Source organism: Triplophysa rosa, linkage group LG12 (genome assembly GCF_024868665.1).
Source record: "Triplophysa rosa linkage group LG12, Trosa_1v2, whole genome shotgun sequence".
NCBI classification, from domain to species: domain Eukaryota; kingdom Metazoa; phylum Chordata; class Actinopteri; order Cypriniformes; family Nemacheilidae; genus Triplophysa; species Triplophysa rosa.
This window is the reverse complement of record NC_079901.1, coordinates 2,626,841-2,641,219: the sequence shown is the minus strand read 5'-3', so window position 1 is coordinate 2,641,219 and position 14,379 is coordinate 2,626,841. Positions and strand designations below refer to the sequence as shown.

The following is a 14,379-nucleotide window of genomic DNA, read 5'->3' as shown; positions in this document are numbered from 1 at the left end:
AATTTACGATTAGCCTTAGCCAGCACATTTAAATTTGACTTGATGTCAGGCGCTCTGGCTCCCGGTAAACATTGGACTATGGTGGCTGGTGCCTCTATGTTAACGTTCCGAACAATAGAATCACCGATAACTAGGGCACTTTCAGCAGGTTTCTCAGTCGGTGCGTCACTGAGCGGGGCAAACCTGTTCGAGACTGTAATCGGAACGGTCGAGTGATGTTTTGTCCTGCGACTACGCCGTCTCACAGTCACGAAGTTTCCCAGCTGCGGAGGATTTTCAACCGGAACCGAGCTGTGTGCGCTAATGTTGCTCGCATCCAAAGTGTTTTCTATCGTCGTTAAACTCTTACTATCCTCAGATAAAGATTGGATGCGAGACTCTAATTCTAAGATCTTCTCTGTCAGCCTAACTATTTCCCTGCATTTATCGCATATAAAACCCTCGCAGCTGACAGAGAAGGCTAAGCTAAACATATGACATGAGGTGCAAGTAACAATAATAGGAATAGAAGCCATAAGTTTCACTTAAATTAGCGGCAATTCAGCGGCATTTGCTTGAATTCATGATGAGTTCATTATTTTTCTTAATAAAAATAGACAAAACAGTATGACACTCGCTTATATTACACACACCTTTATTGCAAAACGAATAATCACTCCACACACACCAAAAAAAAAACTGTTAAGAAGTTATTTTAAAAACATTCTCAAGTTAAATAAAGTGCCTTTATCAACAAAACGAATAACCACTGCACACATCGTGCAACCATCAAATAAGAAACGAACGGATATAAAAAAACGTCACGTTAAATAAGGTTCCTTTATCAACAAAACGAAAAATCACTGCACACATCGTGCAACCATCATATAAGAAACGAACGAATAAAAAAAAACGTCACGTTAAATAAGGTGCCTTTATCAACTATGGCGTTAGAATTTGGACAAAACTATGTGTGCATGTAAACACAGCGCGCAAGCAGATTACAGCTGCGCGGGCACACTGAAAACCCTCGCGCGTAAAATGTAAACCTGTAGAGATCGCAAATCTCTAACTTGAACACAAAAACCAAGATTGTGCACGTAAATCAAGACTTACGATGGGAAATAACAAACCCCCGAGTCAAAGCAGTCGCTCGCGCACAGTATTTTGACTTTTGGCACTAAGGGGGCGGGGACACTGCGATTTTGTGACAACAAATGCCATTGGCCCTGCTCCTTTCTGGAACTCCCGTTGTGATTGGCTGTTGCTGCCGCCCTCAAGTCGATGACAGAACAGGAGAGATGGCAGGAAATTGGGGAAAATAGGATCTAAGGAATTCACATTAAGTAATATTTTATATGTTGGCCCAAATGCAGGAAAATGAATGTGTGCAGTAAGGAGATTTATTAGAAACACTGGGTTAATATAACAAAAAATCTATTTATGTGAAAGCACTTCCACTCTGCATTCAGACATAGCAAATGTGCATTACCAGTGGTCACCTTTTTGTAGTTAAGCAACAGCCAATCACAACGGGAGTTCCAGAAAGGAGCAGGGCCAATGGCATTTGTTGTCAAAAAATCACAGTGTCCCGCCCCCTTAGTGCCAAAAGTCAAAATGACTCGCGCGCGTGAAGAATCCCAGCTCGAGCGCGCATAGAGTAGCACTTGCGCGTGTAGTCAATACTGTGCGCGAGCGACTGCTTTGACTCGGGGGGTTTGTTATTTCCCCTCGTAAGTCTTGATTTACGTGTACAATCTTGGTTTTGTGTTCAAGTTAGAGATTTGCGATCTCTACAGGTTTACATTTTACGCGCGAGCATTTTCAGTGTGCCCACGCAGCTGTAATCTGCTTGCGCGCTGTGTTTACACGCTCACATAGTTTTGTCCAACTTCTAACGCCATAATCAACAAGACGAATACACATCGTGCAACAAACAAATAAAAAACGGTAGATTTTTGATGCGGGACCCATTTTGGCTGCCACATTTTTGTGGTGCGTTTGAAGGTGTGCGTGTAAATTCGAAGTGTTACCTCCGGATACTGCCACCTTCATCAGGCAAAGTTTACTTGTTGCCTCATTAACGTTTTCAGGTTCCCTGTTGGCATTGGGTTTAAATCCAAAATATTTCCAAATAGGCACTTTTTGCATTTCGCTTTGAAACCAAATCTTCCGCCATCGTTTTGTCCGTTAGCTCGCCTCACTCTCCTCACTTGATAAATGAAATCTGACACCTACTGCTGACATTCACTGTGACACTTGTTCCGCTTACAATAAATTGAGAAGATGCGTTCTGACGCGTTATTGTAGCCACTGTGCTTTATTGCTATAAAACTTAAAAACGACGGTGCCGCGGTGGGCAAGTGATGTAAACGGTAGGCGGGTTAAACACTGTTTGTCACTGGTAACACTGACTATCGCAACAAGCCTAGTTTGTGACAACTTTGCAAATTTATAAATAATATAAGTACATTTCATTAGTATTCATACCCTTTTCTGGGGCACTTGAAATTTAGCTCAGCAGCATTAGTTTTGCTTGTTGATGTTTCTACACTTCGAGTGGAGTTAACCTGTGGCAAATTCAATTGAATAAGTATGATTTGGAGCTGCACATACCTCTCAATAAAAGGTGCAACAGCTGAAAATGCATATCAAAGTAAAAACAAAGACATGAGGTCAAAAGAACTGCCAGTAGAGCTCTGAGACAGGATTATATCAAGACACAGATCTGGAAGACTCCTGAAAAAAATCTGATGTATTGAAGGTTCACAGAAACATGTAGCCTCCATTTATCCTCAATGAAAGCGGTTTGGAACCACCAGATCTCTATCTTGAGCTGACCTCCTGTCCAAACTGAGCCATCGATGGAGAAGGGTCTTGGTTAGAGTAGTGACCAAGAAGCTGATGATCACTCTGGTTGAGCTCCATGATCATATATGGAGAAGGGAGAAATGTACAGAAGGACAAACATCACTGCAACATTCCACCAATCTGGGCTTTATGGCCGAGTGGCCAGTGGCCAAGCCTTTGCTCAGTGAAGACAGATGGAAACTTCAAATATGCAAAAACGTACTTCAACAAATCTTTCAAACTGTCAGAAACAAGATTTTCTGGTCTGATGAATCTGTTTAATGTATCATGTCTGGAGAAAATCAAGCACTGCTCAACACCTGTACACTACCATTTCAACAGTAAAGTGTGGTAGAAACAGCATCATGATGTGGGGGTGTTTTTCAGCTTTAGGGACTGGGGCATTTGTCAGAGTAGAACAAAAGCTCAACGGCACAAAATACAGAGATAATGATCATGAAAACCTAACCCAGAACATTTAGAACCTCGGACAGGGCAGAAGGTTCATTCTCCAACATGACAATGATCCTAAGCACACAGCTAAAACAATGCAAGAGTGGCTTATGGACAACTCTGTCTATGTCCTTGAGTGGCCCAGCTAGTGCTTGAGCTTGAACTCAACTGAACATCTCTGTAGAAACCTGAAAATGTCTGTCTACTGATGATCTCTATCCAACCTGACAGAGTTTGAGAGGATCTGAGGAGAAGAATGGCATAAAATTGCCAAATGCAGATGTGTAAAGCTTATCACATCATACCCAAAAAGATTTGAGTCTGTAAAGGTGCTTTAACCATTGACTGAGAATACTTATGCAATGTACTTGAATAAATTTGCAAAGCTGTCAAAAATCTGTTTTTGTTTTGTCATTATTGTGCATAAAGTGTAGATTAATGTAAAAATAATAATAATTTAAATTCAATTCAATTCAATTCAATTTTATTTATATAGCGCTTTTCACAATGTGCATTGTTCCAAAGCAGCTTTACAGGAGCAAATAAGAAAAACACAGAAAGGTAAAACACAGCACAGTGCATGGTGTTTATAGACCAAGCAAGATCATTATAATAAATAATATCTAATAAATAAATGAATAAATAAATAAATAAATGCAGTCTCCCGGTGAGCAAGCCAACACTGCACTGCTCTGCTTAATAATTTAAAGTAGTTTAAGATAAGCAGCAGCATAACAAAATGTGAATAAAATGAAGGGGGATGAAAACTTTTGCAAGGCACTGTATGTCTATTTAAGAAACATAGGTTTTTTTTAAGTACATGTTTTTAGGAAAAGGAAAGTCACGAGTTACAAAAACACCATATAGTTCACCCAAAAATCATTTTTGAACATGAATTACTCACCCTCAAGTTGTTCCAAACCTGTATACATTTCTTTGTTTGATTGTACACATTTGATTGTACACAAAGTAAGATATTTGGAAGAATATTAGCAGCTGAGATTTCTGGGGCATCATTGACTACCATAGTATAAATAATTATTCTTTCTATGTTTAACACAAAAGAAAATATTTTGAAGAATTTAACACAACAATTTTAACGGTAGTCAATGGTGCCCCAGAAATGTCAGTGGCTAACATTCTTTCAAATATCTATCTTTGTGTTCCACATAACAAAAAAAATGTATACAGATTTGAAACAACTTGAGGTTGAGTAATTCATAACGGAATTTAAATTTTTGGGTGAACTATCCTTTTAAAGGAAGAGTTTACAGGAAAGTGAAATTTACCACATAATTTCCTTACCCTCATGTAGATATAAATCTGTTATATGTATGGCTTTTAATCGCATACTCTTTATATTGTTTGCATCATTAGTGTTGTTTGTAGAACATATTTTTTTATTATTGCATAAACATTGTATGGTCAGCATTGTGAACAAGCCAAAGTGTGAAACTTTGGCATGTGACTTCTCCCTCAATGTTTTTGCTTCCTTTTTTATATGATCTGTGATGTGTGAAAAAAAGCCCCAGAAGTATTTTTTTTCTGCTGTCTATATCCACAAGGCTTTATGTAGAAATGTCACATTCTGAAAGTCTTGTGTGACCATGGCGTCAAGCTCAGCTTTTATGTGACATCTTTTCTAAAACTTTGCACATGCAGGACAATGGACGTCTTTATTCTGACAGCTTTGTGTGTAAATGCTTATAACACTGTTGTTGTTAAATGTTTCCATACACAGACTCAGAGAATAGAGAAAATCTGTCTCGTCAAGGCATCACCCACATCCTCTCTGTGTGCAACAATGCCAAGCCTGTATTAGAGGTATGAATTATATGCTCTTACAGAGACAATAGTGTACGAGGCAACATAACTGCTCCATACTACACAGAGTAAAGCTCAGAGTATTAACACAGAGTACCTCAGAGTATTTCCACAGGCATTGCATATGAATGTGAAATAAATGTTCATACATAAAGCACTACAAATGACTACAATATGAAAGTACCTTTCATATTGTAGTCTTTTGTCAGGCTTAATCTGAGGGTTTTAAATGGTTTATTTATAGCTGAGAGTTTAGCTTCAACCCTGATCCAACTCACCCACCTGTAATATTCTAGTAATCTGGAAGATCTTGATTCAATTGTTCAGATGTGTTTGATCAGGGTGGATGTCAAGGGTCACAAGTGAGAACTTGCAGGACTGTTGAATAAAAGTTGCTGATTTACAACATTCATGAGCAGCAGGGGGCAGCAGTGATATTCTGTAACTGTTGAGAGCGATGGACTGATTTAAAATTCATCATCTGTTTTGAGACCCTTTAAATAGCTTTGAAATTTGCTGAGCACCGAAGTGGGTGAGGGGACACAACCTCCTAATCTCTTGAGAAAGTAATTCATGAACAAGATTTCAATCTTAATATTATAGTTCTGCAATGAGAAACGTTACAGTACTCAGAGACCTCAGAAAATAGATGATTGAGTACAATGAGTTTTCAAATGTTAAGATTATGCAAGATTCAGTTCAAATAAAGAGATAAACTGGGAGAGCCTTTAAGATACCTGAAACTGAATAGAGATTGCAGACAAAATGCATAATTGTCATTGCAATTAAAAAAATGTGAGGTAAAATTAAACAATGGACTACTTGCACAACCAGTTCCAGATTTTATTGATTTACTTAATACATTTTACAAATGTTTACTCGACTCCTAAATAACTAAATATATGTAGGCCTATGCACCTTGCAGCAGTCCATCTCTGTCCTTCTTAATAACGTGTTCCCAATTCATTCATGATATTTTATACATGTTCAATGACAGTAAAATTATACCATACAATGAATGATGTTTTATTAACAAAGTTCGGGAGAAGCCGGAGCATATAATTAAGTCCGGCTGGTTCGCTATCAGCAATCACGACTCTACCCTATCAGCTCAAACGAACCAGCACATAAATAGACCAGGAATCTTACCTGAAGCCATCTCTAAAGGATTAAACATGTTTGATACTTCGACATCAATCGCCAGCGATAGCTTTATCGAGCAGGATACTCCGGCAAACTCGAGCGCCCCTCAGCGTTCCAACTCCGGGAAAGGATGCCGAAATCGAGCCCGCGGCTTCAACACAAGGCCACCAGCCTCACCAGGCTAAAAAATGCACATCGAAGCGCCGTTGCACTTCCTCACCGCGCCCAACCAGGCATCCTCCTCCCTCGCCAGCATCGTCGTACGCTTCGGCGCCATCCCAGCCATCGGGAAGTGGACCATCGCCAGCCTTCAAACGGCTTTGTCCAATCAGGACGTCACCATCAGCAGGTGCATGAACAAGGCCTAGCTGTACGGTCTCTACCTCTCCATCCAATCAGAGGCCTACATTCTCCGCTTTACAGCCAACAGTAGCAGAGGACTCGTACCAGGCACAAGGATCGCTTCGAGCCCAGTCAGGGCTTGCCTCCTCCGTGGCAAGGCAAGGCTTACCACCCCCAGGCCGCCACAGCAGGCCATCAGCAAGTCTGGGCCGCGCCCCAGACAAGCAGCTACAGACACCCGCTGACTTCCAGCTCAGAGATGCAGATGAACCATTGCCTGCACACACGTACTACAACCGCAAGTACAACTTGAGCTGGCCTCCAACAGCGGTTACAGGAAATTTCCCATTTTACCCCTCTCTCAAGCCCCAGCCACAAGCCCGTGGCCAGCGGCACTGCCCAACGCGAGCATGGAAGCCACTACTAGCATGATGCTGGCTCTGCTAGCCACTCCAGCGGACGCCTTTCCCACCTTCCCCTCTCTGCCACAGGCTCGCCCTCTGCATTCATTGGCATCCGCAGCTCCCATGCCGATGCCTTCCAACGCTCCGGTTCTGGAACCTCCCCCCGTATCCAACAACATCAGGACGCAGATATTAGCATGTGCGGACATAGATTTATTTCAATTATTGTCACCACTCTCACCCCCATCAGTCGATCGTCAGATAACGTACGGCGACCTCTCATTCACTGTAAAGAACACGTCACATAGTCACCCTCGCATTTTGTCCTTCCCAGAATTCACTGTTGCTTTCTTACGCTACACAGAGGTCATTTGCACGAATTTCCCTCACAGGAGGCGTGAGCTCGGCGACTATCTCGCCACAGGGGGACGCACTTTTACACTTACCTCCATTTGTTTTTGGCAAAATGCGCAATCAAGGGTACCTCAGTGGAACCAGTGCCCCTACTGGGGAGCACTGGACACTGAGCTACACAACAGGGTTTTTTTTGGGGTGCTAAAATTTTTCTTGCGCCGTGTGTCGCTCAGTGGCACACAGCACCACAGCTTGTCCCCTCATCACCCCCGCCATCTCCCCTCGCCAGGCCTCGCCTCCCCCGTCTCCACCGCCCACGTTCTGCGCCTGCTAAATCGGCAAGCCCACCCAGCCACGTCAGGAGGCACCAACACCCGAGAGCACGACGTGTGCTGCACGTCTGCAATTATTGTGGTGGCGCCCATGTCCGCATAGTGTGCCCAGTGCACAAAAATGCCAATAAAAATTCTAACAATTATTTATGGGCTCCTGTCAATGTGTTGCATTTATCCTCCGAATTACGGCACCACCCCGATCATGCTTTCACAGAATACCTTCTGACTGGGTTTTCAACAGGTTTCGACCCCGGCGTCGCGAGCACCCTCTCTCACAGCCTTATTTGCCCCAATCTCCATTCCACGCTCACAGAGCCTGACATCGTCGATCGCTTCATCAAAAAAGAGATCGACGATAAATTCATGATCGGCCCCTTTACCGCCCCACCATTTACAGTTTTCCGCGTCAGCCCAACGCGAACGTTTTCGGGAAAAAAGCGGCTAATATTCAATCTTTCATCCCCACACGGCTCCCCCTTCCCAAGCATTAATAGCCTAATCCCGCTCAAAGAATTCTCGTTACATTATCAAGACGTCGAGCAAGCCATCACGCTGATCAAAATGGCTGGACGTGGCGCCTGGCTGGCTAAGGTCGACATCACGTCCGCTTTCAAAGTAATGCCGATACAAACAAACTTTTTTTGGCACTCTTCTGCATTCGTTGGCGCGACAAATTTTACTTTTCCGTCAGCCTCACCTTCGGATGCAGAAGCAGTCCAAAGATTTTTGACATGTTGTCAGAGGCAATCTGTTGGATTCTCTCTAACAACTACGCCATTCCTTACCTCATCCACCTACCAGAATCCATCCCAGCAGCACATCTTTTCAAAGTCCAAGAAGTACTCGCAAAGCTTGTGAATACTTTCCCCTATCGTACCCGAAAAAACTTCAGGACCCAGCACGTCCATCGAATTTCTAGGCATCAAGCTAGATACGGTCAAATTCCAAGCTTCCTTGCCCAAGGAAAAAATCGATAGGACAATTTTGATCGCTTCCTCCCTCATAGACACACCGCATTGTTCTAAACGCGAGCTATTATCAATTCTCGGCCACCTGAACTTCGCGATGCGCATCATCCCGCAAGGTCGCCCATTTGTTAGGCATCTCCTTTCCCTCGCATCCTCCCCTCATGCTTGTGCCGCGACGAGCTCAGTCTATGGATTAAATTCCTCAAATGATGGAATCTCTTTTTTTTACAATGACATGATCTCTCTCCCCGTCGACATACGCTTATTCACAGACTTAGCTCCTTCCGTCGGTTTCGGGGTATTTTACCAAGGTCGCTGGTTCGCGTCTACATGGTCTCCCCAGCTTACAAGTTTACCACAGCCCCTCGTGTCATCAGCACTTTTCGAGCTGTACCCGTTAGTCGTGGCGGCCTATTTATGGGGAAAAGAATGGTCCACCTCCAGCATCATGGTTCATTGTGACAACAAAGCTATGGTACACTGCATCAATAATGGCCGCTCCCACGCACCTGCCTTAATCCCTTTGCTAAGACGCTTCATTTGGATCTCAGCGTGCGACCAGTTCATTCTGACGGCCAAACATGTCCAAGGAGCAAAAAAAAAACAGATAGCTGACGCCTTTCCCGTTTCTCATTTCAGAAATTCAGGTTGCTGGCGCCAGATGCAGACCCAATACCAACGCCCGTCCCTCCCTATTCGGATTTGACATTCAATTAAATCACCCTCTTAAAACTCTGATAGAGGCCTCATTCAACTCAATCATCCAAGCTGTATCCCTACTTTCATACCTCACGGCATGGAGGAACTTCAAAACGTTTCGCAACACGTACAACATCCCCTTCCCAGATTTCTCTCTCCTCTCCATTACGTCATTCATCTCTTTCCTCAACACAATTAAAAATCTCCAAGCAAGTTCTATCAAAAGGTATTTAAGCGGGATCCAATTTTTTCACAAGTTAATTTACAATGCACCTTCCCGAGCCATAGCCAGTTCTCAAACATCCATGCTCATCAAGGGCATCGAGAGAGCCCAACCCACCCACCGAGACGCCAGACAACCAATTACCTTAGAAGTACTGACAAAATGCATTACCACTCTCCGCAGAGGCTACCATTCCAAGCATACCGCGCACACACTCGATGCCATGTTCATCCTGGCGTTCTTTGGATTTCTCAGAGGATCGGAATTCACCATTACGTCCAACTTCAATTCTTCAGTTCACCCTAACATTTAGGATTTGTCAGTGCTCGATTCAGAAACCATCTCGTTTTTAATTAAACGAAGCAAGACGGATCAAGCCAGAAGAGGTCATTCCATCTTCATCTTCACGCTTCAATCCCCAATCCAGCCATTCCAAACCTTATTGGCATACCTCCACTTCAGAACATCACAAGCTAAATCTCCATCCGACCCTCTCTTCGTAGAAGACTCAAATCAACCTGCTACACACTTCTGGTTCCAAAAACATCTTGAATCCGTTTTGCTCCATGCAGGTATCCCAGCAGATCTATTTTCCAGCCATTCGTTCCGCATTGGCACGGCAACCACAGCTGCCCAAAAGGGCCGTTCACAGTCCCAGATCCAAGCGCTCGGCCATTGGTCTTCCGACGCTTTCAAAAGTTACATCCAGACAGACCACACCCTCATCAAGGAAGCACACCGGACCCTCATCACCCGAATCGTTTAGCAGCTCTGCCGCAGCAGACACCAACTCCTCAGAAGCCAGCAATGCAGGGGCCTGTGCTCCCGCCCATGCTCTGCCGCAGCCAACCTCCTCCCCCCCTAAGTAATTGCCTCCTCCAACCCACTTCCTTTCCCCCATGCCCTTCCCCTGAAGCCAGCATCGCAACACGCGACCGCCCCCCTCAGGGGCCTGTGCTTCATCCCTCACTCTGCCGCTGCAGAACGTCTTTCCTTCCCCCCAAGTAAGTTCCCTTGCATGATCCCTTTCCCCCATGCCCTTCCCCAGAAGCCAGCATCGCAACACGCGACCACCCCTGCAGGGGCCCATGCTTCATCCCTCACTCTGCCGCTGCAGAAAGTCTTTCCTTCCCCCAAAGTAAGTTCCCTTGCATGATCCCTTTAGTCCATCCGCTTTTCCAGAAGCCAGCATCGCAACACGCGACCCCCCCTCCGCAGGGGCCCGTGCTTCATCCCTCACTCTGCCGCTGCATAACGTCTTTCCTTCCCCCAAGTAAGTTCCCTTGCATGATCCCTTTCCCCCATGCCCTTCCCCAGAAGCCAGCATCGCAACACGCGACCGCCCCCGCAGGGGCCCGTGCTTCATCCCTCACTCTGCCGCCGCAGAACGTCTTTCCTCCACCCCTTCCCAACCCCCCCCAAGCAAGGAAGCCAGTATCGCTGCAGCGACCGCCCCCTCAGGGGCCCGTGCTTCCAACCCAAGCTCTGCCACAACAACACCATGCATGATGAAGCTAGTTTCGCCGCAGCGACCGCCTCCACAGGGGCCCGTGCTTCCAACTCATGCTCTGCCGCAGCAGACACAATTCCCTTCCAACCCCCCTCCAGACGACCCAGCAATAATAAATCAACAACTTAATAGCATCAGCGACCCCGCAGAATCTCGATCCACGATCACAGCAGACCCCCAACTTACAGGAGCTCCACAAATCCAGCGGCCACAGCAACGCCTGTACCATCAGGCCCCTTGGTGAATGCAAGCCACCATCCAGGAAGCCTCAAATATAGCGTCATGGTGTATGCGCTACCCGGCTGCTGTCCAGCGTTTACATGCGCTTTGTGGGGTGAGTTCTGGGTTCGGCCGTTTCCGAGCTCGGCGCACTCTCCCCTATTGGGGGGAGATAGCATACCGGGTTCGGAAGGAACCGGTGAGCTCGGAGCCCACTCCCCGGACAGCACGCCAAATACGCATACCTTTACTACCCCTGCCATCTTTATTATCTGCACAGGTGAACTCGTGAAATGGTGTTTTATTAACAAAGTTCGGGAGAAGCCGAAGCATATAATTAAGTCCGGCTGGTTCGCTATCAGCAATCACGATTCTACCCTATCAGCTCAAACGAACCAGCACATAAATAGACCAGGAATCTTACCTGAAGCCATCTCTAAAGAATTAAGCATCCTTCCACCTCCCTGGCTCCTCTCCCTGAACTCGAATATCTAGCAGGACTCCGGGGGTTGAGTTCAGGGTTCGGCCGTTTCCGAGCTCGGCTCACTCTACCCTATTGGGGGGAGAGAGCGTACCGGGTTCTGAAGGAACCGGCGAACTAGGAGCCCGCTCCCCGGACAGCACGCCAAATACGCATACCTTTACTACACCTGCCATCTTTATTATCTGCACAGGTGAACTCGTGAACTGCAAAAGATGTTGCTTTTGCTGAGTGTTCTAAGTGAATTTTAAATAAATTAGACATTCTTTCACACTGGACCTGCTTTAAAAATAACAATGAGCAGAATAGAGCTATTTTAATGTCAAATTAAATAAATACATTTTAACTAGGGCTGGGGAAGTTGACACATGATTATCGCGTTAACGCATTAATTAATTAAAGCCGACAATTATTTTATCGTGCATTAAGTTTTATTTTATTTCTAAAGTCCGTTGCTCACTGGCTGTGAAACGTACAGACAAACCATGGGTCTGGCCTAAGACTGCTGAATCGCGCACATGAACCAGGAAGGCTCCGAACTCTTACATGGACATTTCGTTTTAAATCTATTCCTAATGGCGGAGTTGGTAGAACAAACCACTCAATTTCGTCTCCCCTCCTTCAGCCATGTGCTTATCTATCAGTGCCCTCGCCCCACAAAGACGTAATATGCACGGGTGTAAGAGGCTTATTTAATGCTATTGATGATAAAGCAGAAGGAAATCAATAGCCTGCAGAATACAAAAATTTCCCCGGCTAAGGTACAAAACAGCGATAACGATTTGTGTAACGATTTGTATTGTATGCAGCGTGAGGCTAATGCAGAAAACATAGAGAGTAGTAGAGTAAACACTAAAGAGTCAGAGTGCAAACTACTATACTGAGTTCTCTTTCACGTCGTATTGCTCTGAAACGGACAAATAAACACAAAATTACGTCTAAATTCCCATATTAGCAAGGGTCCATGTAAAAATAGTCCGTTTTATGAACGTTAACAGCTGGAAAACAAAATGGACGCGTCACAGTATATTACTGTAGATCCGTATATCTGTATAGAGCGCTCTTAAAGGGGCAGCAGGATAAAAAGATCTCTGTTTATAATGTCCATCAAACAACAAAGGACGGGCCGAAAACACTCACTCGTATTAAAGGATTTGTGTTCTCCTTATATGAATTGTTAAGATATAGAAAAAAGTAGCATTCAATAATTTAGTTTTTTAAAGATGTGCTTTAAATACAGTAAACTTTACACTTTGTGTTGAAAAAGTGTTGAAAGAGAGTTTATATAAGCAATAAAATCAATGATCATTATAACTTGTTTTTCTATATCAAACTAGACAGAAAGTTAATGCCCTGGCAGTGGCAGATAGCTTTGGTTTTATAATTAATTTGATTACATTAATGTTTAAGTTGAGATTTACAAGAAATATTTTAAGTTAAAATTGTTAATGCTACTATGTAAAGGAAATACTGTTGTAAAAAAGCACATTGTTTGTTTAAAGTGTATGCACACCAAATCATATTGCACTTTTGTTCATATAGCAGTACATTTAAAAAAATACACTACTTTTGAATTCATTATTGAATTTTACACTTAACAATGCGATTAATCACAGAAAAGTCATGCGATTTTTTTATTTATTTGATTGATGTCTTCTCGCCTGGTCTCCCTGGTTCTCCGTCTCCATATCATCTAGTTTATAGATGATATGTTAAGGACAGATAAGAATCAATCCAAGTATACATGACTCTATATACGTATGTGTGGCTACTCACCTGGAATTATAACACCTCTCTGCATTCTTCTCCAAACTTGTACTGCTGTTTTCGAAATCGTCACTGCAAATAAACCTGTAATTTATACTTGCCTGTGTTCTGAAGGCTTGATGTTATGACAATTGTGATTCAAACATTTAATAAAAATGTGTTGCTGGTGTTTGTCATGTCCCTTCTCTCACACGCATGAAACACTGCAGTATTTGAAGTCTGTATTTGGTTAAATCAAAGAATTATGGTATGATACCTCTTACTAGTCTACTTCAGGCTTCTGTACGCTAGGTGGGTTAATGTCTGCAGCAAACCTCTGTGTGAGAAAACAATGAACATTCACCAGTTACTGCTTTCTCAGATTGGTTTGTCACTGTTAAAGTATGGACTAATGTAGTCTTATTAAAATACTACATTTTATAGGCAGTAACAACCCCCTAAATATAACCCGGAAATAGTGAGCCATATCATTCCAAGATGGAAGTACAGTACGGCACAAGGCTAAGTGCAAGTAGTCAATACACTTTCTTTAAGTATAATTGTGTCATACACAGAACATAGGGTATTTTCAAAAACATGATTTTGAACTCCAGTGTTTCCCATTAATTAATTACATTATGGCGGTCTGCCATAGTCTAATTTGTTCCGCCATAGTTTCAAAACAAACTAAAATGTTTTTACACTTCTCATAACAACATATCATTGTTTTGTCTGTTTCTCATATTGATTTATTTGTCGCGGCCTACCACACTATCAGCACTGGTCACCATGAATAGATTTTTCATGATTTCCATTTACATATTTATTTTACTATTTAAGACAGCTTAA

The 14,379-nt window shown here is 43.5% G+C and overlaps 1 protein-coding gene across 1 annotated transcript in view; it reads left to right on the top strand.

Moving 5' to 3' along the window:
• The window catches only part of dusp22a (dual specificity phosphatase 22a), a 61,763-nt gene that overhangs the window by 29,438 nt on the left and 17,946 nt on the right, over nt 1-14,379 (top strand). The window contains exon 3 of the mRNA XM_057347538.1: nt 5,024-5,106. Coding sequence (XP_057203521.1) covers nt 5,024-5,106 — 83 coding nt within the window. The remainder of the gene's footprint in view (nt 1-5,023; nt 5,107-14,379) is intronic.